The 26,904-nt window shown below is 47.1% G+C and overlaps 1 protein-coding gene across 1 annotated transcript in view; it reads right to left on the reverse strand.

Moving 5' to 3' along the window:
• The window catches only part of TEX15 (testis expressed 15, meiosis and synapsis associated), a 68,774-nt gene that overhangs the window by 26,699 nt on the left and 15,171 nt on the right, over nt 1-26,904 (reverse strand). The window contains exons 3-6 of the mRNA XM_090031988.1: nt 16,862-17,027; nt 14,376-14,613; nt 13,751-13,897; nt 58-220 (exon numbers count right to left, since the gene is read on the reverse strand). Coding sequence (XP_089888114.1) covers nt 58-220; nt 13,751-13,897; nt 14,376-14,613; nt 16,862-17,027 — 714 coding nt within the window. The remainder of the gene's footprint in view (nt 1-57; nt 221-13,750; nt 13,898-14,375; nt 14,614-16,861; nt 17,028-26,904) is intronic.

Here is a 26,904-nt window from a genome sequence, read left to right on the forward strand (position 1 = left end):
GCTCCCTAATGAACTTGCTCCTATTAATATAATTTAAAATAATTAAATTCACCTTACCAGAATATTTAGGAAACTCTTTAGAGAGAGCTCTCAAAGGTGTTGTAAGAGTGTCACTGTGCATCTTCTGACCAATACATTTCACTGCTACTACTGCATACGGAAGGCATTGCCTAGGCTTATCCACTGGTTTTGAAAGTGCATTGTATTCATAAAAGTATATCTGTAAATAAAAAGAAGAAAAAAGCCCACAGAATGTAAACGGTTTGTTTTATCAACAGCTAAACTTGCATGAATGGTGACATTTCTTTACAGTACTATCTCTATACAAGCTAGTAGATACAATAATGTGAGTGGTATAACACGTCAAGATTTTTTTTCAAAATTTAAAAGAACTTCATTTAGATTTAGATTTTTTACTTTCATATTGCATCTGCTTTATTTTCTTCCTATTTTGTAACCTTATATTACTGAAGTAGATCATATATTTGTTCCTTTAGTTAGTGTCTTAATTTTTAGAGTTTCAGATTTTATGGAGTTTTCTTTAGGTAAGAAAATTTATACTTAAAATGCTCATCTCCATCTTCTCTATAATCACCCTACAAATACTTGAAGACTTATCAAATCCACCCTTAATATTCTCTTCTCTGGACTAAGTAATCCTCACTCCTCAGGCCTCTATTCCTCACTCCTCAGGCCTCTAATAATTTTTGTCACCGTCTGCTGGACTCTTTCCCATCTGTCTACATCTTTCTTGAAGAGTGAGGCCCAAAACTGGATAGGTGAGGCCTCACCGATGCCAAACAGAGTGGCATAATCATTTCCCTTGATATGCAAGTGATCCTCCTGTTAATAAAACTCAGGATGCCATAGACTTTTTTTGCAACAAGAGCATGCTATTGGCTCATATTCAGGTTATGGTCTCCTTTAACCCCCAGATCCTTCTCTGCAGTACTGTAGCCTTGCCAGTCATTTCCCAGTCCATATTTGTTCATGCAATTATTCTGCTCCAAGTGCAGGACTTTGCACTCATCCTTGTGGAATTTCATTTGATTGCAAACCACTTCTACAGTCTACCCAGGTCATTCTGAACCTTACCCCTGCCTTTCAGGTAGTGATACTACCTTCATAACAATGCTAAGTAAGTAAGGTTATTTAAATAACAACTATTCACTAAAGTTCATTGGGATTCATACTTACACATAGTTTTATAATCTAATTATTTACCAATGCAATAACAGGTTGACATTTGTGTTTCACAGTCAAAGCAAAACCAGGATTTTTCATATAGAGGAGGCATGGTTCACTATCCACTTAATTCTCAGCAGGTTTCCAAATTCATTCAGCTACTTGTTGTGGCTTTTACTTCAAAGGATGTAATTTGTCTGACCAGATGAAGCACCACCTCTAGCCCACACAGCTGATCAGAGAAGCAGTACCCTATGACATAAAAACCACAGTAAGCAGCCAGAGCACCATCAAGGTCTAGCAGAGCTATCTATAATTGTTTACAGAATATCCCTAACTGTCTATAGAAAAACCCTAATTTTTGCAGGAGTTAGCAACCTAAACTTACAAAGAATCTGGGCTCTGCTGTAGTATAATTGGACTGCACAGGGCACATGTTTAATATTCCTGCTCTAAAGTAATACACCTGAGGAAACTTAACTCTTAAGTTAGCTAAGCATCTGTGGAGAGAACTCCTAGCTATTAACACAACTTGTAAATTTAGAGTAAGTCCAGAACTCAAGGCTAACATGCTAAGAAAGGAACTGCAAATATACTTAAAATATTCACATCTCCATTTAAATAGCTCTGGGCAGCTAACTAAAGAAGTATTAATTAACAGCTTCCTCTGTGTTCCATTATAAGAAGCTTTGAGCACACAGTGGATAAAACCTAGTTAAAAGGTTTTTATGTGGGAGTGCAGTCTTACATGAAGCAAAACATATGCTTCACAGCTTGCCAATTCCCTTGGCAATACACTTTCATCTGCTTCACTTCTAAAGGCATAGGCAGTCATAATATTTGAAATGTTCCAACTGCCTATTTGAAATGTGTAGTGCTCCAGAAAGTGAGGGTACAGATGAGGCTACACATATATGCAGCTGATGAAGTACTTCAAAAAAGGGCCATTCTACTTTAAAAATGACCTCAGACAAAAACAGAAACAATTTTGAAGCACTTTGGTATGAAGTACTTCATGTCACGCTTGCACCCAGTATCAATCAGGGCATGTCCAGCCTGCAGTCCCAGGTGCAACTGCCACATATACAGGCTTACCCAAGCTAGCTTGGGTATTAAACACCAATGTAGCTATGATCTTATTGTTCCTATAAAGGCTGGGCAATAAGCACCTGGGATTCTGGATGGGCACCCTAACAGTTAGTTCAGGTTGAAAATCATGCTACTACATTCTAATTACCAAATTACAAAGGGGAAAAATTCTTGTGGGTGGTGTACTTTACTGGAACAACTGTGTGGTTTGGTATGACATAGGCAATGTTTCAGGTATCACAGGACCTTTCCCTAGACCTCTTAATTACAAGAAGCATTCAAAAAATATCCAGCCTGACCTATTTAATGATATCCCAGTGCCCAACAGATTTCACAGATCAAAGTACTGAGGTTTTGATGGGTTTATTTGTTAGACATCATTTTTCATCAGTTCAGTATTTGTATAAAGACATGTGGAGTGGGTCAGTCACCAAAAGCTGGATACGTGAAGAATGAAATCAAAGAGGTAATCAAGTACCTCCACGGGAAAGACTAGGTCCCAAAAAAAATCCACAAAGCCAAAATGGCAACACTGAAGGAGGATGCTCCTTCATATACACATTAAAACAACGGAGTACTTACATTTTAGTGAGAGAGAATAAGCACTGAAAAATGAACTAAAGTTTAGGCACCCCAGAGAGGTCCTCACACAAGCACAAATTAACGCAGTCCCCAAGATGGTGATGAGTGGCAGATCAATCTGGACTAGGGCACGAGCACAGGTGACTGGTAGGGGGGGCATGTACCCACCATGAGATTGGCTCCCAACTCAGCACCACTCAGGACGGGGCAATTTTTTTGCTGTGTGGGCCAGCGGCATGTTGGGGGAGGAGGGGGCACTAAGCCACAGTACAGAAGTATAGAAGTGGGTATGGGGTTTTTGGCCTGCCCCCAGGCCCGCCCACAAATTGTACCCCCCCAGACTCAGGAGGTACCAGTCACCTCTAGGCATGAAAATGTAAATGTCGCAGCTACCAAGAGAGCCAGCCTAGTGGATAGATCTGGGAATGGACCAGGGATTGCAGGGATGGGAGTCAGAAGCCAAGAGTCAGGAACCAAATACCAAGCTAGTCAGGATCTGAAAGTCAGAGGCCTACTTACCAAATCTGAGAGAGAAACTACACTGTGAGGTCCAAGAACAGATAAAAACTGGGATCAGGAGCCAGGAAACACATTTGCAGGGAAATCCAAGACCGAAACCCAGGAACAAGCCAAAAAGCAGGGTTAAGAACTAAGAAAACCAGAGAAGTTGCCAGAACAGGAGCTGCTGAGGGACTGCAAATCAGTAAGTTATGCAGCAAGGCTCATGTGCTAGAGTCATTCCTTAAAAGCAGCCCCAGATTCAATCAGAGGGAAGGGACACACCCACTTTTAAGGCCTACAAGGTAGGAGACCAACTGAGCCTTATACAGCTAACCTAGTTACTCGGGCTGCGGGGCAGAAGCCTTAGAGTGAGGACTGTACCATGAAATGGGCATCAGCAAGATGGGTGCTCAGAACACTGAGTGTTGATGAGACTGTGGCAGGCCCGCACACACCATGATGCTGCAAGCCTGCTCTGCCCGCCTAAGCGTGTTGCACCAGGGTCTACTTGCCTGCCATGACTTGATGTTACTTGAGGTTCCACTGGTGGAGGTTGTTCAGTGTCTTCCAAACCTTGGGCACCTTGGCTGGTGCTTCTTCTGTGGCGCCTCCTCCCTTACGTATAGGGCTACACTCTGCATCCATTGCAACGCTCCCGTCTCAGGGCTATGACCCTAAGAGCACTGGGCTCTGGATTGGCCAGCCCCTGGTCACATCTGATAACACCCTATGGGGTGACTTCCCATGCCCCGACTTCCCCTAGGGGCCTGGTGTTGCCCAACTGGGGGTCTCAGGGCCTGAAGGTGTGTTGGCGTGGCAGGTTCTATAACCCGGCTCTCTGGTGGGTTCACTTCACTAGTGGCACTTGGGCCACCTTCGTCCACCCTGGCCACCATGTGTGTACTTGTGAGTCACGTCCAGTGTGGTTGTGGACTCGGCAGGTTCTGAGTCCCTGATCCCATGCGTGACTGCCCCTCCACTGGAGTTCAGGTCCTTTCCTGCCTCAGTCTAGTCTGTGTGGGACAACTGTGGTTTGGGTGATTCCGTGCCTTTAAGAGATATGGGCTCAGATGTGGTGGGGAAACCCCTGCTGCAGTTGGAGCTGCCATGCTGCCTGGCGGTTGGTTGGCTCATGGCTCTGCCGACCCGTGCCAGCCACAAGAAGGTGTCCAGAGGCACTGCAGGTGCTCCCTCCTTCCTGCTTCCCCACAGTGTGTGTTGGGGTGGCTCCTTTTGTCCTAGAAGCTTTAAGGAGCTGAACCAATCCACTGCTCCGCTTCTGGCTGTGGGGCACTGGAATGGCCACATGCAGACTGGCCACCTGGAGCCTGGCAGCGCACTGAGTGGGGCATGGATCTGCCACACAGACTTATTTCCAGGGAACTCTGGGGTGGTTTCAAGCAAACCCAGAAAAAGTTATGTGGAGGCAGGACTGTGATTCAGGATGAGGCATAGGTTTACCACGTCAATCCTGAAACCAAACAGAAGAGTATGCAGTAGAAGCCAGTAAGGGACAGCAAAGGGATAAATACTTCTCAGCAAACAGGATCGTCAATGGGAAATATTATTCTGCTGAACTTCTGCCATAGAAGACAGGTGCCACTGAAAACAGAAGCGAAAAATATTGCCTCTTCAGGACAGACCATTGCTCCACACATCTCAGGCTGCAGTAACCACAGCAACCAGATGCAGCTCTGAACTGCTTCCCCATCCAGCCTATTCATCAGATTTGTCTCCTCAGTCTTCCCCATGTTCCCCAAGCTGATGGAACACTTTCATAAAAAGTATTTCAATTATGATGAGAAGTTTTGTGCACTATGGGGGAGTGGGGGGTGAAGGGAGAGACAGGGGTTCCTCCCAATGAGATTACAAGAAGCAATAAAGCAACCACCTTCGCTGGAAAAACAAAAGGGTTTAACTGAAATATTTTCAAGCTAAACAGCAGGCAGCAACAGGAGATAAACACAATAAAGGATTATTTAGTCTGGAGGAGAGAAGACTGAGAGTGGATTTAATAACAGGCTTCAATTACATGAAGGTTGAGAACAGAGACTAAACGATGCAAACATCAGGCAGCAAAAAGAGACAAACATAATGCAGAATAGCACCATCTCTTGGTGTGAATCTTTAATACACAGACATAACATCACATAACTTCAGTGCTCAAACTTTTGACCCTGCAGGCCGGATGAGTGAGCTGGGCCAAGGCCTGGAACTTGGCATCATCTCCTCCTACCCTCTGCATGCCAGGACTGGGACCTGGGGGGGCCCAGCACTGCCTCCTCCCCTAGCTACCCATGCCAGGATTGGATCCCAGGGGGCTTGTACCACCCCTTCCCATCCCCCCTTGCACCCAGATGGGGTCCCAGAGGCCTGCACCACCCCATCCAACCTCCCCCACACTAGGATTGGACTGTGGGGTCCAACACCAACCCCAGCCCAGCCCTGCATGCTAGAATTAGGCACTGGATACAAGGTGTAGGGGCCTGGGGCTCCTCATGAATCTGGAGATTTGGCATCAGGGGAATGGTGTCATCACTCCCGTCCCACCAAATTTCTTGACCCATGGAGAGCCCCATGGGCCTGATGACAACTGTGGGTCAGATCTGGCCTGTAGACTGGAGGTTGAGCACCCCAATATATAATAACGTGATTGTACTACTCTACTGGGATTTGAGGTTGTTATCCTAACCAATAAGTAAGAATTGATTAAGGATGTGGAGGTCATTGGAAGCCTGGAGGAAATAATCACAATATGATGAAATTCATGATTTAAAAGCATGAGATCAGCAGAACTAAGATTCTGGATTTCAGAAGGGCATATTTCAACTGACTCATGGGAATAAGTAGGCAAGGTGCCAAGGGAAGACAGACTGAAGGATAAAGGGGTGCAAGAGGGCTAAGAAACATCTAAAAGGCAAAGTATTCAAAGCTCAGCAAGAAGCTATTTCAGCACAATGGATGCACAAGAAAAACAGCAGAAAACCAATGTGGCTGCATAAGAAGCTTCTTGGATAGCTCAAAATCAAATGGAAAACATACATGCAGTGGAAGGACAGGCAGGCCACAAAGGAAACATACCAAGAAATAACGAAACAGGGACAAAAACAGGGAGACAAAGGGAAAAATGAGTTAGCTTTGGCAAGGGAAGTTAAGGACAACAAAAAGGGGTTCTATAGCTACATTGGTCAGATATGAAAGACCAAAGCACAGAAGATGCAAAGAAGGTGGTGTTAGGGACCAGGGCATGGGTAGTTGGGCAAATCGGGCAAAGTCCAGAGACAGCTTATGGGGAGCCAGGAGTCCAGGTAAGCTGGTAGCCCAGGGGCAGGGAAAGTCTGACCTGCAAACCAAATTGGGTCTGTGGTGGACTCCATTTCCCAGTACCCCTTGCCCATGTCATTCCAGCTGGTTTCCATGGAGACCCCAGAGGCGGTGGGACCTAAGGAGCAGTGACAAAGTGTGGGACACCGGAAACAGTGACAACTTGGTGGGGAGCTGCTCCAGGGCCAGGATCTTGTGGCGGTGACCGCATGGCCCACAGCCAGGACAGAGCTGCAATCGGGAAGTGGCATGAAGGCAGCAGATCACGAGTCTGCCCCGGCTCTGGACCATACTGTCACCACCAAAAAACCCCAGCCCTGGAGCAGCTTCCCGCCCAGCCATGTGTCCCACCAGCACTACTTGGGTCAGTCTCCATGGAAACCCGGCCCTGTGCTGTCATGGCCCCACTGTTCCTGGGGTCCCCATGGAAACCAGCCGCAGCAACATGGGCGGAGTCTGCTGAGAAATGGAGTCCAGCTGCTGGCTGGATTCAACATTTTGCCCACTCCTACGGTAACCTAAGCCAAACTGTACGCAAGCCAGGAATCTAGGCGCGAGTACCAGGTAGCAAAAATCAAGGAATTGTGGTGAGGTCAGAAGGGAGCACTGGAGTCTTGGCCCAAAGCTGCATCCAAAGCTGGGTGCAAGGCCTTGATCAGAGTTATTACAGTACCCCACTCACTAGGGCAGGGATGGGCAAAGTCTGGCTCATGGGGGATATGATCAGCAGTGAACTCCATTTCCCAGCTGCCCCGGCACATGGCTGTGGCCAGTCTCCATGGAAACCCCAACTACAGCTATGCTGAAAGCAAGGCTGGGGTTGTCATGGAGACTGGCCCAGCCAGGCTGGCAGGTGATCGCAGCTCTGCCTTTGCTCCAGACCAGGCTGTCACCACTGCAAGGAGCAGCTGCTTGAGTGCCCCTGCCCAGAGCACGCAGGCTACAGATCACAGCTCTCCCTTGGCTCCGGAGCTGCCCTCATTGTAAAATCCCAGCAGCTCCAGAGCAGCCCCCTGCCCTGCTCTGCCATGCACCCTGCCAGCATGGCCGGGATCAGTCTCCATGACAACACCAGTCTTGAGTTTTCATAGCACAGCTGCAGCTGGGGTCTCCATGGAGTAATCTCTGCCCCCATGTGGGAGGGGCTGCTGGGAAATGGAGTCCAGCTGCCAGCCAGGTTCCAACCCCGCCCTAGGACAATCTCTGGCTGGACAAGGCTTCTTCAGATAGGCCTAGTAGAAAGCTCAGACTAAAACTGGAGTGTGCACATTTTGTGTGTGCTTCTAGGAGTAGTGGAAATAGGGATGGAATGCATAATTGGCATAGAAGGGGCTGTGCTGGGTGGAGATGTGTCCCAAGTTGTTGTAGGTAAGCTTGGTCAAGGGTAGGAGGGCAACCAAGTCATTTTGGTGGAAATTTAAGAAAATGCAGGTGTTGCTCTAGCACCTGGTTGACCCACTTGATTATGAAAGGTGGATAAAAGATGCAGGTCCACCCCTAAAAGCCAGAGAAACTCACACCAGAAGTGGGGTTCTCAATCTGATACAATATTAACAGGAATCCCATGGAGCCAGAAAACGTGCTCTAGAACAAGTACACTGGGGTGGGCAAAATACAGCCTCCAAGCCAGATCTGGCTCACCAGGCCATTCTATCTGACCCACAGGGCCCCTAAAAAAATTTAGAAGATGTATATTTATCTGCTTCTGGCTGCCTGTCAAAGATGACAGGAGCCAGGGGCAGTAGGACCCAGGGGAAGCCAGTAACAAGGCTGGTGCCAGACCCCCACCCCAATTGGCAGTCTCTGCCTGATACAGCTTTCAGGCTGCTCAGGGACCACATAGCTGCATCACCGGACCATGGAAGCATGGGGCCCGAACTGGTACCCCAGGGTCAGGAGTGGAAGGGAGAGAGGGAGGGTATGTGTTTGCGCCTGTGTGTGTGCACGTATGTGTGTCGGTGCACACAGTGGGGGAGAAAGAGACAGAGAGCAATGTGTGTGAAAGACTGTGTGTGAGAGAGAGAGAGAGAGACTCTGTGTGTATGACTCTGTGTGCAGTACAGAATCTGGGTGTGAGAGAGAGATTCTGTGTGTGTAAGAGACTGTGAGATTTTGTGTGTATGACTGTGCATGTCTGTGTGAGAGAGACTGTGTGTGTGTGTGTGTGTGTGTGTGTGAGAGAGGCTGCGTGTGTGAGAGAGACGGCATGTGTGAGAGACTGAGAGAAAAAGAGACTGTGTGTGTGAGACTATGAGTGTAACACTATGAGAGACTCTGTGTGAGTGACTCGTGTGTGTGTGTGTGTGTGTGTGCACGTGCGTGAGAAAGAGACTGTGTGCACCTGTGTGAGACTGTCTGAGAGAGAGAGACACTGTATGTGACTGTCTGTGAGACAGACTGCATGTGTGAGAGACTGTGAGAGAGACTATGTGTGTGTGACTTTGAGACAGACTTTGTGCGTATGACTGTGTGTGAGAGACAGACTGTGTTTTTCATAGACATTAGGGCTGGAAGGGACCTCGGAAGATCATCGAGTCCAGCTCCCCGCCCAAAGGGCAGGAAGTCAGCTGGCGTCATAGGATCCCAGCAAGATAAGCATCCAATTTACTCTTGAAGGTGTTCAATGTAGGTGCTTGAACCACCTCCGATGGCAGGCTGTTCCAGACCTTGGGGGCTCGGACAGTAAAGAAATTCTTCCTGATGTCCAGCCTGAAACGATCTTGTAGTAGTTTATGACTGTTTTACCTCGTCATCCCTTGGGGCACTCTGGTGAACAAATGTTCCCCCAGATACTGGTGGTCAACCCTGATAAACTTATAGGTGGCCATCAGATCACCCCTGAGCCTGCGCTTTTCCGGGCTAAAGAGCCCCACGGCTCTCAGCCTGTCATTGTAAGTTTTGTTTTCCTGACCTCTGATCATGCGGTGGCTCTTCTCTGGATTCTCTCAAGCTTCTCCTCATCCTTTTTATATTGTGGAGCCCAAAACTGGATGCAGTACTCCAGCTGCGGCCTCACCAAGGCCGAGTAAAGTGGGAGGATGACATCCTGGGTCTTGCTCGAGATGCGTCAGTAGATGCAAGCCAGAGTTTTGTTCATTTTGCCAGCTGTAGTATTGCATTGGTGATTTTTAGAATATAATTTAGTATTTTTCTGGTTCTGAGATGGCAAAACCCTTGCTGAAATGAATATTTCCAGGGGCAAGGGGAGGGACTTCTGGTGGCAGAGGTCAGGGTTAGGGGGTGGGACTTCTGGTCATGAGATGGTGACCAGGGGACAGGGTACCTGTCAAGAGGCGGGGCTACCCATGCAGCCCTCAACAGCTTGCCAAAACTCAGTAAGTGGCCCTCTGCCTGAAATAATTGCCCACCTCTGAACTATGCCATCTCACAGATGGTGGGCACTCCATGACAGAGGATGAAGTGGCCATCTTGGTGAAGGAGTCTACCACCACTAAGACTGTAATGTGGTTCTGGGAGCATTGAAGGTTAATGACAAAATCCAGAGAGACCATGGCCTAAGGCCTGAGAATTGTGGGTAGGGGCTAAAGGAAGCCAAAAGGCTTGGCCCTACAGGTATTGGTGTGGGAGCAGGTCTCACAAGAGACAATGTAGGTCTTGATGTCTGCCTGCATCTTTGGTCACCACAATTTCTGAGCTAGGAGTCTCCTGGCTTAGTCTGGGCAAAGTGCCTCACCACTGGGGAGTCATGGCCGAGTGTTGAGTACCTCTAACCATAGTTTCCCTTCTGGGACACAGATGTGCCCCAGCAATAAAGCATGCCCCTTCTAACCTGAAGTTCTGTCCTATTTAGGACTCTTGATACAACAGTATGGGGGCATCTCTAGGGAGGAGGGTTTTTCATGAAGTCCCTCACCCTAGCCCTACTTCCAAAGTTTATGGACCCTAGGATAGTTGATAGGTTCTATGGCGTGACATTAGAATATTCCTCCTTCCAGGGCGAGGCATCCACCTTACCGTTGTGGACTTCTGGCCTGTAAATAACTTTAAAATTGAACCTGAACCAGAGAACATGTTAATGGCTAGAGGGTCTTGTTTCTCTGCTCAGGGTAAGACTGACCACCATTTGGGATCAGGAAGAAATTTTACCCCATGACCATACCAGTATGGACTTGTCTTGCCTTCTTTACAGCAGGAAGCTGGTCCTTGTCCTTGGAGTTCTTGAGCATATTTTAACTATTTCCTGTCTTTGCAGTGGCAGAATATTGATAGTGTCCTCATTCTCCTGCTTCACCTATGGTAAGCTAGAGTGTTTTTTGATGTTTTGGGCATTCTGCCTGGCAGTGGATATGGATGCTGTGGATAGGGATGATATTGCCTTAGGCAGGGGCTTAGACTAAATGATTTCCTGAGGTCTCTTCTAGCCCTACGTCTCTGATTCTATGGTCCTCAATGGTCAAATACTTAGGTTTGAAACTGCAGTCACATAAGCATGGGAGAAGCTAGAATTGGGACCAGGAAGAAAGGGGCCAAGAACCAATATATGGAAATCAGAAGTCAGGAACACTGTTCATAAATTCAGCAGCTAGCTATGAAGTTGCTGAAGAGCCTGTAGATGTTCAGCCCTTGTGGGCTTAGGTAGAGGGTCCTCCTGCCCTTCTTAGCATTCAGGCATGGCTAATCTCATATATCCTAGTCTGGGCAAAGCTGCCTCTGATGGCTCCCGACAATAACCCTGACTTCTTAGGTGACCCAGATCCAGGTCTTTCTGGGTGGGCTTGATGGAATGCCTGTACTATCGGAGTTGCTGTAAGTAAAGTGTCACCCCACCTGACCCCCAGAGCACATGTAAAAATGCCCATTGTGTTCAATGATGCACAAATTGTTAGTGTTCCAATCTCTACAAGTAAAGGCACAAATCCCAACCCTACTGCTGATCCTGCTCTTCAGGTGACTCTTTAGGCCAGTAGTTCCCAACCTCTCTTACACTGTGGACTGGCTAATTCTCTCAAAGAATTTTGGTGGACCAGGTATAGGATTAATCTAATTTACGTATTTAAATTTAATTTATGTGATGCAAGGATCAGATCAGGTTGGGGCACCAGGGCGCCCTGCAAAGGAGAGGGCTGAACAGGTGGCGGCGTGGGGGACTCAGGTGGGGCTGCCCGGGAAGAAGGGGTTCTGCTGCCTTCCCTAGGAGCAAGCAGCGGAGCCACCTCCCCACCCTCTGCCCCGGGCATTTCCTCACCCACATCCCCCTACTCCTAGCCACAGGCAGGGCTGGGGTGGGTGGGGGGTCCTGCCCAGCCTGATGCAGGTCCTGGTACCTTTTGTGCAGGCAGCGCCTCACCGCGTGCAGCCATGGTGGTGATGGCGGGGCAGGGCACACGGAGCTGGCTGCCCCCCCTTCCTCCTAGGGCTGCCCTGCCTCCCAGCTTTAACTCTGCATGGGACTGCTGGCAGCGGAAACTGCTTGCCTGGGTGGGCAGATGACCTAGCTGCCAACCCTTCGTTGCCCGGTACCAAGTTGCAGCCTGGTGGTTGGGAACCTCTGTTTTAGACAACAGACAAGACCACAGAACATTAATCTACATTGGGTCTAGCAGCGGTCATTCATTGAGGGCACTTGGCCAGAAGCAGGAGGCTTTTGTGGATACCCAGACAAGTTGCCTTGTTTCAAGCACTATTCAGTAAGATAGACTGATTCAGATACATATGTAATGTATGCATTGTGTAATGTAATGTGCTGTGTGCACTGAAAATGTGATGCGAGTGTGTGACAGAAGGGGAGCAACCTTGTGGAGTTTGCTGACTGACCATGGACTACAAACCCCAGAGGCAACTGGAAGCAGGAAGAGGAAGTGATGAGAAACCCTGCAGAGCCCTGCTACTGGACTGGAAATCCCAGAAAATCTTGGGGACAGCAGGAAGAGGTGGTGACCTCTGAGCCCTGGATGGCTATGTGCCAGAAGCCCTGGGGGTGATGGTGCTGCTGTGAGCTGGACTGAAGGAGAGGAGCCTCTGCACAGCACAGATTAATCACAGACTTACTGCACATGATCCCTGACCTACAGACCTACAAGGAGTGACCCTGGACTAAAGGCTGGTTCTTAGGAACACCTCTGGAGGTGGGCAGGGGACCCTATGTGCTGATTATATGTACCCCAGTGGTACTGACCACTACCTGTTTACTTGCCCTCTAAGTGTATGTTGTGAATGCCTATTTACCTGTATTTGTCCTTTCCTGTTGGCCTGTGACCCTAACCCCTAGGATACTCAATATAAAGTGAATTCCTCATTGGCTGCCTTGACTACTAGGCTACATGGTCATAGGTCCCTTTCTGTCCTGGTTGTAGCTTGTACCCATACTCGGCAATGTACAAGGCATATCTGGGCACCTGAATCTAGAAATTGGCAAAGGACCTCTCTTAGCTTTCCTTCCAGGTAATACCCCCAAACCTGCAGACCCAACGATTACTATATCCTCCTGTGGGCCTCAGGGTGCATCACTTGGAGACAAGCTGCCTTCTAACTTTATAGTTTGATTTTTTTTAAATAGCTGTTTTTCTTTGCTCTGTGTATGTGTGAAAACAGTTTAATACTGAAAATTTGAATATGAATATTTAAAAATGTGAAAAGCCATTAATATTTCACATCTCTCAAGTGCACTATGATCCAAAGTAGAAGCCAGACAAATTCCAAGGGAAGGCATCTTAGCAATACACAAATATGAAGAGCTAGAGCTTCAAACAACTGTTTGCCCCCTTTGCAACAAGAGAACAAATTCTTCTCATTTGTGGATCTCCATCTATTTTGTATGTAGGTACCTAGGAATTTATTTATGTAACATAATATTTCAAACCACTCCTAGGAAACTGGAAGCCACATTCACTGATATATGCCAACTACTTCCACTAAGTAAGCCCAGATGAACATGTAATGGACTTGCCTTTACTGCTGCCTTGAATCCCTGGAGTGACAAAGCAGAGAGAAGGATGTGCAGTTCTGGCTCTCAACCTATAACCATTTCATGTTCGTACTCTTTTCAAACATACACAGTTTTATTTACACCATAGATAAGCAAATCAAGAGAAAGAAAATTTCTACATACCAATGAGCTAGCAGCCTGCAAATCAACAGGATCTTTATGTGAAGGAGCAATTCTAGACACATGGCAATCAAAATTTGGTGTAGGATCCAGAGCAACATTCTTTTTGCTGGCAGGAGGTTGGATTTTTTTCACTCTCCCAAAGAGAACCTGCTCAATTAAAGGAAAAGCTCTCAAAAAAAAGATGTGCTAAATCAATTATTTACAGTGTAAGTTAAAGCAAGTGTACAGTACTAGCTTAGAATAGGAAGATTATTAGGCTTCCCCCAACAAAAGGAACTGCTTCCAAGAAATAGTAAACAAGCATATATGTAAGCATATGCATTGAAAATATTAAAGTGTTATGTAGAGTACCTGCTATTGGTATAACTACATGTTATAGTTCTTTTTGTACACCTGTTCTTACTTTGCATGATCTAAGTGTACATGATTTCTAGAATGTACAAAATGGAAGAACGTTGCATCAGATTCTAAGTAAAGTAGCTTAGAGAGATTAATGACTCATGCTCCAGAAAGCAATGTATTCTAGGGCTAGGAATAATATTCACTTGGATAAAACGTCTGGAGGAGCCTTAGTGCATTTATGCACTTTAAAAAATTTTACCCAAGTTTTTTACATGGAACTTACCTTGAAAATCATGATGTTTTCTACTTTGATCAATCTACTTTTTGCATAACTAAGAGCAATATCCACATGTCTGAATAAATAAACTCCACAGAGGGGATTTCCTAGTTCTTTCATAGCAGATTCACTGACACATATTCCACCCTGGTAAATTTTTGAGACTTCATCATGAGGCAGAACTAAAAAGCAAAAATGCTCCTCCAGTTCTCTGCCTTGCCTTCCTTCTTCACGCATTTTAGCTCTAGTGATGAAACAAACAAACATTTCACATTTTGACAATGGAAACAGCCATGAGATTTTAATCATTTACGTAAATACAATACACAAATATTATGTCTAAACAATAATACCAGTGGTACTGTCTGTACTCCCATTTGGGAGGCCTACCTCCCTGCAGTTCTGCTTACATCCAAGATTGACCCTTCTGTGAGATTAGATGTCCTACTGGAGAGTTTTTTAAGTATAAAATCGGCAACTATAATGCAATATCTTAAGAATGAGGCACGTGAAAAGAATAACCCTTCCTTTGAATTAAAGATGATATGAGATAAACATGAGATAATACTCCTCTAATAGGCTATTTATTTAGGCAGCTGACATGCCATCCTTCTCAAAAAGGTTCCGGTTGGCTTTCAATAAGAGAAACAGAACAACTTAAAAGAACAGCTAGTATAAATAAAACAAAATAATGAAATAAAATAAGTCTCCAATCCACTAAACAACATCTAGACTCTTCCCTAGCTTGCTCCTGTGGCCATATGACTGAAGACAAGCAAAACTCAGGGTCATCTGAACCCCGAGCCTTCGGGCTTGGGCCTGCATGTAGGACTACCGGCAAATGATTTGGAAACATCTGAAGCCCCAGGGAGGGGTGGAGGATGTTTGCCAGTAATAGAGCCACCTGTGGTTCTTGAATGACTCACAAATTTGGAATTGATTTGGCTGATTTGACTTGGAACATGAAACATGAGTCAAGCATCTGGCTGCACATGTCCACTCAGGTGCGGGAGCTGTGGATTGGGGAGTTCCCAAAACCCAAGCTGCCAGCATCAAGAGACAGCTGGGGATGGGACAGCCAGTTGCAGGTGTGCTGGTAAAAGGCTGTGGCACATGCAACTGTAGAATGGGAAACTCCCTGGTCCACAGCTGCCCACACCTTGAAATGATGTGCATGCAGCTGTCTGTCCATATACTATATCAAGGTATGCATACAATGAGTTGCACATATGTGCCAGGGTGTTAGTGAGATGCTCCTTAGCCTGTGTGCAGCCAACCTGTCAATGGCACGCATTTAGCTGGCTGTATACATTTTGGAGTACAGGCAGCTATGGACTGGGGAGCTCCCCAAACCCCAACTGTGTTTACCCTTTAAAGGTCCACGGCACAAGCAGCTGTGGATCACAGAGTGCCCTGATTCACAGCTGCCTGTGCCACATACCTTGAAACAGCCAGCCGCTTGTAGGCTAGGGCTCAGGGATCTTCCTGATCTACAGTCAGCGTGGAGGCGGTGCCGCGTTCAGCACAAACGGCTGGGGACAGGGCAGCTTCCTTATCTCTAGCTGCCTACACTACCGACCTGTCAATGCGGAATGAAATGCGGAACATTTTTGTGGCTGGCTTGCCATTTTATCATGAAATACATTGGTTGAACATGTATCGTGTCATAATTTATTGCACAATTAACACATTAATCGTGCAATAAATCTGCCAGTGACCAATGAGTTGTACATGTCCAGAGAGCAGCACACTCCAGCCACACTATTTCTCTTCTCCCTTCATACCCCCAACACTCCCTTCAATTCTTACATACCCTTAACACATTCTCCTCTGCCATGGGGGCTGCCAGACAAAATGCTACATCTGCCAGCAATATCAGTTTACTAGAAAAATCACCCTTTTTGAGGAGAAAAGACAAGGCCAGGCTCTCCAAAAGGAACATAGGAGGAAGAAGAATCTTTCCCATAGGTTTGTGAAAACTTTATATAAACAAATCATGTAGACCGGGCCTCCTCGATCGAAGCGTTGGACCCCGCGTTCAAAAACGACCTCATACGGACTTCCGGGCCAGTGGAGGTGGTTCAAGCACCTACATTGAACACCTTCAAGAGTAGATTGGATGCTTATCTTGCTGGGATCCTATGACCCCAGCTGACTTCCTGCCCTTTGGGGCAGGGGGCTGGACTGGATGATCTCCCGAGGTCCCTTCCAGCCCTAATGTCTATGAAATCTATGACAGATAAGAAAAGAGGCAAAAAATGAAGAAATAGGATTTAAAACAAAACTAAATAAAAGTGACGTTTGATAGCAAAAAAACCACAGGTAAGGACACTGGAAAGTAAGGCCCATATCACAACAGGCTTCCCTGATCACAAAGTGAGGAAGCTGACCTCATAGCACATAGGGACTAAGGACAAACAATTAGAAAGGAAGGACAAATCGAGAAAGGTCACAGAGATTAATTTACTGCTACTCATTTTACAGTACCCTACCTCTTTGCAGCAAACTTTTTTTCCAGATCCTCATTGTGTACCAACTGTATCTCACCAAATTGCCATAAAGACTGAAGGTCACATCCTATGTCAAGACAAGACTGGTTCAGAGTCCTGGTGATACTACTATATTCCCTCTGATTAGTACAACACGGTGTCAGAGAAACTAAAACACAATAAAGGTGAATAAACACTCTTAAATACTGTTAGCATAAATAGATTTTACTTATAGTAAATTCCACTAGCCTATTGATCAACTATAGTTAACACTGACAAGACCTAAGACAACTTGGCAAAATAGATAAACATTTTTAAAAGTGTTTGAGAGGGTATTTTTCTGTTTTTTTCCTTGTTTTGTTTTTTTGCTTTCTGCATTGATGGGAGTCAGATTACTTGTTATTCTAATAGATTTGTTCCAGTGGCTCGATCCAGTTGCTTGGAAAGTTCCATTTCATGAGTCTCATAACTGTAGTATAGTACACTTATTCTTAGAGGAACACATCTGTTTGGGAGACTAAAGTCATGTTTAATAGCAAACAAACCACAGATAAGGACACTGAAAGAGTAAAAAAAAAAATCTCTTGGGCAGTTATAGCTAATCTCAACATAGGCCCAGATACTGAATTTGATGACACACCTGTGATAACTAACCATTTAGAAGTGTAAAAGTAACCCAAAGGCCAGCAATATCAAAGTTTGGCACTCATCCACTAAAATACTGAATAACAACTAGAGGTATTACAAAAATAGTACAACTAATTAAAGGAAGCAAACAAGGAAACATTTGAAGGAAATATGTCCCCAGTTAACATACTGAAAGTTTTCCTTTATACCAAGCAGCAGAAGAACTATTTCCACCTTTTACCATATTTCACAGTGTATAAGTCAACATGGTATATAGGTTGACCCTTGGCTTTCCGATTTGAAAGGTAAGTATTTTTATAGGCATGATGTACAAGTCAGGGCTGGGCTCAGCGCTCGGGTGGTGTGGTCCCATCTCTTGTGAGCAGCATTGCCGGCACCCCTTGCAGGGGATGAGGCCATGCCACCCAAGTGCCAAACCTGCCTCTGTCCCTGGCAAGCGGCGCATTCCCAGCTGAGCCCAGCGCTGCTCACAGGGAATGGGTATGGGGCTAGGCTTGGCATGGCCCCATCCCCTGAGAGCAATGCTGCTGGCGCCATTTGCAGGGGATGAGGCCATGCCAGCTGAGCACTGAGCCTGGCCCTGTCCCCATCCCTTGCAAGCAGCACCAGGCTCACAGGGGATGGGGTCATACCAGCTGAGTGCAGATGTCCTGGCCCTATGTCCTGTAAGTAGTGCTGCTGAACACCGAGCCTTGCACCACTCACAGGGGACAGGGCTGGGCTTGGTGTTTGGCTGGCGTGGTCCCATCCCTTGTGAGCAGCGCCAGGCTCACAGGAGATGAGGCCACGCAAGTCAAGCACCAAGCCTGGCCCCATCTGCTGTAAGCGGTGCTACTGGGCACCGAGCCCAGCACCACTCATAGGGGACAGGGCCAGGCTTGGCACTCGGCTGGTGTGGCGCCTTCCCCTGTGAGCAGCACTGGTACAGCCCAGGCAGTGCTGCTCACAGGGGATGGGGCCACTCTAGCTGAGCACCAAGCCCAGCCCCATGCCCAACTTTTTGATGCAGCATGGTGTATAAGTCAAGTTGGATTTTTAAGCCCCCAAAATTGGGCTCCAAAACCCAATGTATATACCATGAAGTATGGTACTTCTATTATTCTATTCTCTTGCCTTTCTTAGCTATTGGAAGGGAACAGAGCTCCACTCCTGCTTCCTTGCCAATGTCAGCACTCTCACCATGCAGGGGAGACTTTGTGGTATATACAGTGCCAAGTCTGCCTGTTCTGAATTTGCCACATTGTTTGGGCAGGAGCTTGACTTGCACAACTTAAATTCAGGCAAACAGAGAGAATGGGAAGCTAATAATGCGCAGCACAACACACTGAATCACATTTGTGTAGGGAAATGCACTCTTTCCCTGACACAAAAGTACGTGTACAGGCACTCAAACAGTTTGTAGAGGAAAAGATGGTGATTCTTCCACAAACTGCTCCACAAAGTTTTCTAGAACCATGTATAATCCAGTTCAAGATGGAGGGAGGGAGAGTGCCTGGCTCCCTGGAGCTTGCTTAGCAACAATCTATCAGGGCACTTGACACTGCTGTCCCTTGCCCAGTCCCAGAGTAGGGGGGACCATGTGGTAGGCCCCAAACCCAGGGCATGACCCCTGCTATTATCCATACTTTTCTTGTCACGGTGAGAGCCCTGCGCTTGTAGCTAGAATACAGGCAAAAGGTAGTGTTTTGGTCACAGTCCTGGAACAGTCCGACAACCAGAGCTGACCCCATCCCACAGGAACCCCAGCAATAACCCAGTCTGCCCCTGCCCTCTGAACAGTATCAGGCTCCCTGGGACATCCCCAAGTGGCAGTCCCAGTCCCTCCATACCCCTTGCACAGTCCTGGGTCTCCCTAGGACTCTAGAGACCTAGATACACTGCCCTCCCCCACTCCTTGAATAGCCCCAGGTCTCCTGAGGACTCTCTGCAAAGGTGACTGGAATGCCCTGGTGACTGGAAAGGGTGGGGCTAGCAAGAGACAGCAGTTCTCCTTGTCCCTGCAAATTCTGCAGGGCAGGGTCTGTCTTTGGAAGCTGCTGCCAGCTGGTCATCAACAGCCTGCCCCCTTCCCACACATAGGAGAGGACAGACTGGCACTGACTGAGCTCTCCTGGGGTTGGGGGGAAACCAGGGAGCAAGCCTCTATTGCTCCCTGACTGAAGAGCTCACTCCTGTGTAGCTCTCCAGCCAGGCAGCTGGAACATCTGTATGGCTTTCTTCTTGCCACATTTTTGTGATGCTGGAAATTTTTGGTGTTCAACCTGAATGCTTCCCTTACAACTGGCAGGCAGCACAAGACTCAGGTAAGACCAAAAGTCACTGAAGCCAATGAACATCAGCCTGACCTCTATCCTGGAGAAGGTCTTGGAAAAGATTATCAAGGAGGCCATCCTTAACAGACTAGCTGAAGGCAATATACTGAGGGATACCCAGCATGGGTTTGTTGCAGGTAGGTCTTGCTTGACCAATCTTATTTCCTTTTATGACCAGGTGACCTATCACCTGGACAAGGGGGAAGAGATCAACTTCGTATACCTCAACTTTAAAATGGCCTTCAATCTGGTATCCCATGATCACCTCTTTGCTAAACTGGCTAACTGCGGCCTTGATGTCACCACGATCTGCTGGCTGGGGAACTGGCTCCATGGTAGGACCCAGAGGGTGGTGGTCAACAGGAGCCAATCGTCTTGGTGTGCTGTGACCAGTGGGGTCCCACAAGGCTCTGTCCTAGGGCCTATACTGTTTAACATCTTCATCAATGATGTGGACATTGGTGTCAGAAGCAGACTGGCCAAGTTTGCTGATGACACAAAACTCTGGGGTAAAGCATCCACACCTGAGGACAGGAGGGTGATCCAGGGGGATCTGGACAGACTCACGAAATGGGCGGATGAGAACCTGATGGTTTTCAACATCGAAAAATGCAAGGTTCTCCACCTTGGGAGGAAAAACTTGCACCATGCTTATGGGCTCAGTAATGCTACACTGGTTAGCACTACAGATGAAAGAGACTTGGGGGTCATGGTTGACCACAAGATGAAAATGAGTTTTCAGTGTGATGCTGCAGCTAGTAAAGCGAGCAAAATGCTGGCTTGCATCCATAGATGCTTCTCAAGCAGATCCCAGGGCGTCATTCTCCTGCTATTCTCGGCATTGGTGAGGCTGCACCTGGAGTACTGCCTCCAGTTTTGGGCTCCACAATTCAGAAGAGATGTGGAGAAGCTTGAGAGGGTGCAAAGGAGAGCCACACACATGATCAGAGGTCAGGAAAACAGACCTTACAATGACAGGCTGAGAGCTATGGGGCTCTTTAGCCTGGAAAAGCACAGGCTCAGGGGTGATCTGATGGCCACCTATAAGTTTATCAGGGGTGACCAGTATCACCAGAGCGCCCCAAGGGATGATGAGGTCGAATGGTCATAAATTACTACAAGACCGTTTCAGGCTGGACATACAGAAGAATTTCTTCAGTCTCCAAGCCCCCAAGGTCTGGAACAGCCTGCCATCGGAGGTGGTTCAAGCACCCACTTTGAACGCCTTCAAGACACATTTGGATGCTTATCTTGCTGGGATCCTATGATCCCTGCTGACTTCCTGCCCCTGGGGCAGGGGGCTGGACTCAATGATCCTCCGGGGTCCCTTCCAGCCCAAATGTCTATGAAATCTATGAAACACAAGGCAGCAAACAGGAGTTTGCTCTGGACTCATCCCTACAGTACAAGATACTTTCCTCATTCACTTGGGCATCAGTGAATATGCATCTGCTGCTTGGCAGTTTGTATGCAATTTGAAGTTTTGGGGGCCTGTTTAAAGGGAGCCAATATCTATTGTGAGGCCTTGTAGCCCATTACCCCAATACGTTAACATAGGCTTGTTACTCCATATGGAAAAACACATTCATGCCTGGGGTAAAATGTTACCCTAAGCAGTTTTTCATCCACAGAGAGCAAATCATTTATGCAAGCTGGCTGTTCTTTGGCGATATTGTGAACTGTGGTGCCAGCAACAATGTCCTAAAAAGAAAAAAAAATTAGAATTAACTTTAAGATACTGGACAAAATATGTGTCTGGGATAGAAAACTACCCCATGGGAACGTATGATAGTTAAAGTCCGGATGTAAGTCCTACCCTCTTTTTTTTTTTTAAATAGACTAGTGGTTTCAAACTGTGGTCCACGGAACCCCGCAAGTCTGCAGACTGTGTCTAAGGGCTCTGTGAAAGATTACTCTGATCAATGAAAAGTATGTGATATACCCACACTTACAATTCAAAGGGGTCTGCACCTCCATTTGAAATTTTTTAGGGATCCACAAATGAAAAAAGGTTGAAAACTACTGTTACAGATGTACTAGTCAATTGCCTATCAAGAATGATGTGGGGAAGGCTGGGATGGAGTGCCGCCACCTAACGCCCCATGCTGCTGCTGTTTTGCACAGGGACAGCATATGGGAGCCAGGCTGGAGTTGGGGTGGTACTGGACTTACCACCTCCCCCCTGCCCTCTCTGTCAGATCTCTGAAGCCGCCACCAATGCCAAAGGCAAGCCTTCCAGCTATTATCTCTTCTTTCCCTCCTCTCTGAGGGGTAGAGGAGAGGTCTGTGGCATTTGGGAGCCCCTGCTACCTTTCCCTTTCAGCCTTCTGCTTTCCTCTCTCCCTTATCTTCCATCTCTGTGAAGGAGTAAAGGAGTGGGGAATGCAAAAGGAGGTTACTGTGCCATAGCACTCCCTGGCTGACACCAGAGGAGGCTGCAGCATCTTGAAACATTCCAGCTGGGAATGGCACAAGGGCATGTGTATGTGTCCTGGCTGAAACTTTTTCTTTTTCAAGCATTTTCAAAGTGTTTCACTTGGAAATGTTTCAATGTTTATGTCTGTCTGCACCCCTTATATTGCTGCACACTGATAGACATAATCTATTAGGAAAAGCAACTTAAGTAAATGAACACGCAAAGTGATGCACCTGGGGAGGAACAACCGGCACCATACCTACAGGTTGGGGAACTCCCTTCTTGTCAGTACAGAGGCAGAAAAGGATCTTGGAGTCATCATTGACTCCAAGATGAACGTGGGTCGGCAGTGTGGGGAAGCAGTCAGGAGGGCCAACCGTACCTTGTCATGCATCCACAGATGCATCTCAAGCAGGTCCAGGGAGGTGATCCTCCCCCTCTATGCGGCACTGGTCAGGCCGCAGCTGGAGTACTGCGTCCAGTTCTGGGCGCCGCAGTTCAAGAGGGATGAGGACAACATGGAGAGGGTCCAGAGGAAGGCCACTCGCATGATCGGGGCAGCAGGGCAGGCCTTACAAGGAGAGGCTACGGGACCCGAACCTGCTCAGCCTCCACAAGAGAAGGCTGAGGGGGGATCTAGTGACCTGTTACAAACTAGACACGGGGGATCAGCAGGCACTGGGGAAGTCCCTGTTCCCCCGAGCACTGCCAGGAGTGACCAGGAATAACGGTTACAAGCTGGTAGAGGGTAAATTTAGGCTAGATATCAGGAGGCACTACTTCACTGTCAGGGCGGCTAGGATCTGGAACCAACTTCCAAGAGAAGCGGTGCTGGCCCCTATCCTGGGGGTCTTTAAGAGGAGGTTAGACGAACACCTTGCTGGGGTCATTTGACCCCAGTAATCTTTCCTGCCATGGCAGGGGGTCGGACTAGATGATCTACAAGTCCCTTCCGACCCTAGAAACTATGAAACTATGAAACACCTTCCTGGGGTCGCTTGACCCCAGTACTCTTTCCTGCCATGGCGGGGGATCAGACCCGATCTGCTCAGGTCCCTTCTGACCCTACAAACAAACTATGAAGAGAGTGTAGTACAAGAAGGGGTGCTATACAGCAATCGGAGTATCTCATTTGAAATGCATCCCTGTACTCTTATTACCTTCCATTCTTTTGGAACTGACTGACTAACTATGCTCTGTTAAGATGATATATTGCTTTTTATAATTTATTATTCTTTGATTCTGCCATAATTATATGAAAATTCTAACTTAGCCTTAAAAGTTATTGAATAAAGGTTTACTAAGATTTCTTTGCCTAGCCAAACTGCTGCTCTTAAGTTTTTCAGGGTTTAAAAAAATGATTCTGGCTAAACCTGGTAAGATAAAAGTGTAAATAATTAAAAATAAAAGAATTGTAAAAGTAACAGAACCAACAACAAGTACAGCTCATCCATCTGGACATCAGCAAGACATTTTATACAGTACCACATGGGAAGTAATTCACAAAGCTGGAAGAAAGGTAGAACTAAGTAGAGGAAACTTATGGTGCAAAAGGAACAGACTAAAAAGGAAATGGACACGGTTAGTGTTGAAAAGTGAAGCATCAGGTTGAATAGATCAGTATTGAGACCACTCTTGCTCATATTTCATTAACTACCCCAGCACAAAAACTAGGAGCATGGTGATGAACTTTGCTGATGGCAAGAGATCTGGCTTTTCTGTCTGCCACAGAAAAACATGGTAAACTGCAGATGTTCTCTTTTTAAGGAGAAAAAAACACAGAAAACGATGGCATTTCCCTTTGCAAGCTGGTAGAGTTCCAGTCTGCAAGAGTCTGAGGGGAGTGGGAGGAGGGTGATCAGACAGGGAGTTGCCACGTGGATCTGTGCACACACAGATACATGTAGCAGCCAGGAAGCATGAAAGCAGCTCCTGCAGCTCTCTGCAAGTAAGTCATGGGGGTGGAGACTGAGGCCCCCATAGTGAGGGAGGAAGGGAGGGAGTGGTGTGTGGGGCTTGGGGCCCAGGTAGGGAGTGAGACAGAGCCATGGGTGGTTCATCCAGGAGAGTGGGGGCTGGCTCCTCGTCACTGCATGAACTGCTGGGGAGAGCATGGGAAAGGGGTGGATGCAGGCTGCCCACTGTAGGCTTGGGGCTCCCCACCCTGTTGCCCTTCCCCAGGCCCTCTGTGGCCTAGTGGGCAAGATCCGGCACAAGAGGGCAGAATGGGACAGGGCAGGGGGTCTTGGTGCCCTGCTGCTTCCAGGTGGGAAGGGGGAGCCTCAATATGCCAGCATGGGGCTCCCAGCAATGGCATCAAGCCTCCCCACCGCACTCTGCCCTGCCATGCTGGGTCCCACCCACTGGGTCGTGGAGGCCCCAGGGGTAGAGCAGCAGGGCAGAGAGCCTTAAACCCAGAACTTGCACCTACTTCCCTCCAGCCATGGGGCCCATGGGGGAAGGCAAGTCAGGCTCCGTGCTCTGCTTGGGCCACAGCAGCCGCCACCTCCTGCAGGCAGCAGTCAGGGCTCAGGCTGTGCTGGGGTGGGAAACGGGGCTGTGGACTCAAGTCCCTGGCCCCATAGCCCTGGCAACTGGGGGCCTCCTCCAGCAAGGCTGGGGGTGGGGAATGAGGGGCACTGGCAGGGCCAGGGACCTGTGGTTTGGGAGTGAAGGGTAATGGCATGGGTAGGGCACTGGCATATCATGGCTGTTCAAACCCACAAAGCAGTGTGGGAAGGACAGTAGCAGCTGAACCCACATCCTGATGAGTGAAGGGGGCATGGGGAGCTCCAATTTTCCATGAAAAAACCCCAAATCAAACACCAAATGTTATAGGCATTTATAATTTATTTTTATAGTGAATAAGGCACCAGTAGGCTTCCAGATTGCTTTAAAATTGTAAAAATATCAATAAAACATTGCATTCAACTGATACATATATAAAAAATGGTGTTTCATTTTAATTGCAGAACCCCCCCCCCCCCCAGATCTGGGGGGTTTTGATCAGATAATTTGCTATTTTTAATCAGAGAATTTGTGATTTTTTAAACAGAGAACACCAGGATCGCTGCTGATGGCACAAAACCAGGAGAGATCGTCAATACACAGAAAGTTTGAGATCTACAGAAAAAACTGCTAACTGTGAGCAATAGAGTACTAGAAATGGAATGAAATTCAACACTGCAAGAGGTAGGGTCATGTACTTGGAAAATAACAAGCATGTCTGCTGTAACTTAGGGTCTCAGCTGGAAATAAATGGAAAGGAGGTGGAGAACCCGGTTATACTACAGGATGACTGATTTGCCAATCATGAATGACACGTGCCTCCGCAAGCTGGGGGGCACAGCCACCACCTGCAGGTGGTGGCGGGGGTGGGGGTGAGTGAGGACCGCCCGCAGGCAGCCGTGGTGACGTTGGCAGCAAGGGTGGGCCGAGTGGTGACTGCCCGCAGGCAGCCATGGTGGTGTCAGCAGCAAGGGTGGGGGTGGCAAGTGGCGGGTGGTGAGTGGGGAAGCGTCCGCAGCCACCATCCATGCTTTCGGTGGCAGCAAGCAGGGGCCGTCCACAGTTGCTGGCAGCCGTGTCAGTGGCGAGGTGGGGCAGCAACCGCCCGCAAAAGCTGGCAGCAGCCAATATGGGGGGCCCCCCCTACATGTCACCTATGTTGCCAATGTTTCACAGATGAAAGACAGGCAAATGCAATCCTATGGTATATCAAGAGAGATATTTCAACAGAGAGAGGGAAGTGTTCGAGCCATTATGGAAGGCACTGCTACGACCTCATCTGAAATACTGCATACAATTCTAGCTTCCCCCTCCCCCCTATTTCATCTTTCTTGAACAGATGCAAAAAGACATATTAGGATAATGAGACAATTGAAGAGTCTATCAAATAAGAGAAGAGTAGAAAGGCATGGAATTTTTAGCCTGGCAAAAATTTATCAGGAAGGAAGAAGAGCTATATAAAGGATAATGTTGGCACAAAAATAAATGTGTATAAACTGGCTATGAATACACTTAGAATAGTAATTAGAAGATGCCTCTCAGCCATTAAATGAGTGATGTTCTGGACCTCCCAAATAGAGAGGCGGCAAAAACCCTAACCACTTTTATGAGAGACCTTATGAAAAGTATTATATAATTAAGGTGTCTTTTGAGACAGCTAGGGATTCGATAAAGTGGTTTTGAGGGTCTATGCCAGCCCTATGTTCTTATGTTTTTAAGAGGCTACATGTATTAGTCATCAATCATGAAAGTGTCATTTGCCATAACTAGATAACACAAAGCCTTTCTGCACAATTCAGAAGAAGCGAGAGAGGTGGTTAGCCATGTTAGCCTGAGGTCCCACCCTGCCAAGAAAAAGAATATGCTCCCCTTCAGAAACTGACAAATAACTGTCTTTAACTCTAGATACTGATGGTCACACATTAAAGAATATACAGTAGCTGAACAGTCTTCTGGACATATCAGTAAAATGAACCACTACAAAAAATGTTATTTTTTACATTATTGTCAACAAAAAAAAATTAGTATTTTTTTCTGAGCTTTACTCATCTGTGTTTACAACTGTTAATTGAAGATAAATATAAAGAAACCCATTTGCTTTCAAGGTTCTGCATTATTACAATCTAGTGATGACTGATGAAGTTGTGGAATAAAGCCATCTG

This window comes from Crocodylus siamensis, chromosome 2 (assembly GCF_052110815.1).
Source record: "Crocodylus siamensis isolate JL-2025a chromosome 2, ASM5211081v1, whole genome shotgun sequence".
NCBI classification, from domain to species: Eukaryota; Metazoa; Chordata; order Crocodylia; family Crocodylidae; genus Crocodylus; species Crocodylus siamensis.